This window comes from Miscanthus floridulus, chromosome 7, assembly GCF_019320115.1.
Source record: "Miscanthus floridulus cultivar M001 chromosome 7, ASM1932011v1, whole genome shotgun sequence".
In the NCBI taxonomy this organism is placed as follows: Eukaryota; Viridiplantae; Streptophyta; class Magnoliopsida; order Poales; family Poaceae; genus Miscanthus; species Miscanthus floridulus.
The window spans coordinates 27,802,720-27,804,826 of record NC_089586.1 but is presented as its reverse complement, the minus strand read 5'-3'; the positions used below and the strand labels follow the sequence as shown (position 1 = coordinate 27,804,826).

Here is a 2,107-nt window from a genome sequence, read left to right as displayed (position 1 = left end):
AAGACCTGCTGATGCTCGTATCTGTCTGTTGGGTCGTTGTATGATCATGGCTGTTTTGTTTGGTTGTCTAGAGACTGGTTGTCTTTTTTGTCTACCTCTCTTCACTTCTGGAATTCTGGTATCAGGTCTCTGTGTCTGGTAGTTTGCCCATCTCTGAGTCAGATGCCGGGCGCTTGGGTGTTTAGAATTGTGGCCCTGAACTCTCTTTTCTCTCTTTCTGAACAATCTCATGTATTTCCGTTTATCTTTAAATGGAAATGGAGGATGGCCTTCGAGTGGAAAAAAAAGTCTTCAACCGTAAGCAATGGCGATCGAGGCCTCGATCCAAGTTGTTTTTGCAAATTACAGCAGCTCAGAAGCTAAGACGACGTGCAAATACCATCGGGAGAAGCAAGCAGCTTGACAAGTGACAAGCGACAGGGGACAAACTGGGCATCAGGCCAATGACCAGCTCGGTTAATCAGGTCGCAGAGCCCCACGCACCAAGGGTTTAAAAGTACAGGGACGACAGACAGCACACCATGCTTGCATGACATGGAGTCCAAAGCTTTGACCAATGGTGTGTGTGTGTACGTGTGCGTGTATCTGAACTAAAAACTCCCTTTAAAACATCTCTGCATGCCAGCCTTTCCATTTTGTTCCTGCCCAGGCCGCCTCTCCGTTCCATTTTCCCCCTTCAGACTTCAGTGTTCAGTCAGTCAGTCTCAGTCGGTCAGTTTACGCTTCTTTCGATCAGAGGCCCGCTGGTGATAATAGGGTAGTTATGCGGCGGCAGTTGAAGTGCGTCGTCGGCCTACTTCTCCTGCTGGCCGCGCTCAGCCCCATCGCCGTCGTCGCTACCGCGCGCAGAGGTAAACTAAACACGCAACACGCACTTCTGTCAGACCATGGCCGCTCTTCCATTCCGATCGAATCTTTCACTTCAGAGTTCAGACAGTTTGTGTCTGCGCAATGTGGCCGGTACTTGATGTGATGCATGCACCTCTTCCATTTGCAGAGCTGCCGCTAATGGCGGCCATCGGCGACGACGAAGGGCGGCAAGACATGAGCAGCTCAGGAACTGCGGCGACGGCGACGGCGACAGCGGAGGGCGGGGAGGATGCGACCGCCAGGAGGAGGAAGGATGATGAAGTGGTGAAGACGAACAACCGCCGTTTCAGAAGAACCAGCAGCTGGAAGCAGATGCCTGCTTCTCCGCCGCAGTTTAGCTTCGGTGGCTGGATACCCTTCACCGCCGACTACCACTCCGTCCACAGGCACCCGCCCACGCATAACTAGAACTGGCAGGTAGCTAGCATCAGCTTACGACCGACATGTGCCTTCCTGTTCAGCACCTAATTGAGCCGTAAGGAGTTCTCCTGTCTGTCTCTGAATACTACTGAATAGTAGCACCAGTTTATTAGTTTTTTCTTCTTTCATGTAGGTTTGGATCTTTAGTTTACTTTATTTTTTCTTAGGTTTAGTTGTTCTTTAGCAACGATATATAGTGTAATAGCAGGTACGCAAGATGTATATGTTGGGGCCATTTTGTCGGAACATGTAGTCGTCAGTGTGAGCTCTCGTCAGAGGGACCATTGCTGATGGATGTTCTCTTCGGCTTCCATCGTCTTCTGTATGTGTGTACTGACAAGCGCGGGTGATGAATTATATTGATGATGAACATGATCGTCGTCATTTCAAATAATGTTCAACGTGCGCCTTGTTCTTTCTCTCATCGTCGTTGCTGCTAATTATGTCAAATTCACATGCAATTTGCACATACTGTTTGTGAATGATGTGAAGATTCTTTGCGGCCGTCTATGGCTCCGTTAGTTTCGCTGAAAAAACAAGCCGAAACACTGTTCCGGTTCAAAAAAACAAGCTAAAAAATGGATTATAAGATAAGGATTTTTTTTATTTTAACACTTTTCGATAACTAATTTTAAATCTAATACTACAAGTTTTTTTTAATCTAACACTTTTGGCCGCGCCTATTGCCCTGGCGTGGCCAAATGTCTACGCCGCACCATGCATGGTGGCGCGGCAGAGGTCAGACGTGGCGATGACCGGTTTCGGTGACAGGTGATGTGGCAGCTCTTGCCGCGCCACCGCCCTTGGCGCGGCAGTG

The 2,107-nt window shown here is 48.9% G+C and overlaps 1 protein-coding gene across 1 annotated transcript; it reads left to right on the top strand.

The window, feature by feature from the left end:
• Positions 1–747: 747 nt before the first annotated feature.
• On the top strand, positions 748–1,488 carry LOC136462923 (uncharacterized). The gene is made up of 2 exons (XM_066461972.1): positions 748–851; positions 998–1,488. The coding sequence occupies exons 1-2, from the start codon at positions 764–766 to the stop codon at positions 1,276–1,278; spliced, it is 369 nt and encodes a 122-aa protein (XP_066318069.1). The 5' UTR covers positions 748–763; the 3' UTR covers positions 1,279–1,488.
• Positions 1,489–2,107: the final 619 nt, after the last annotated feature.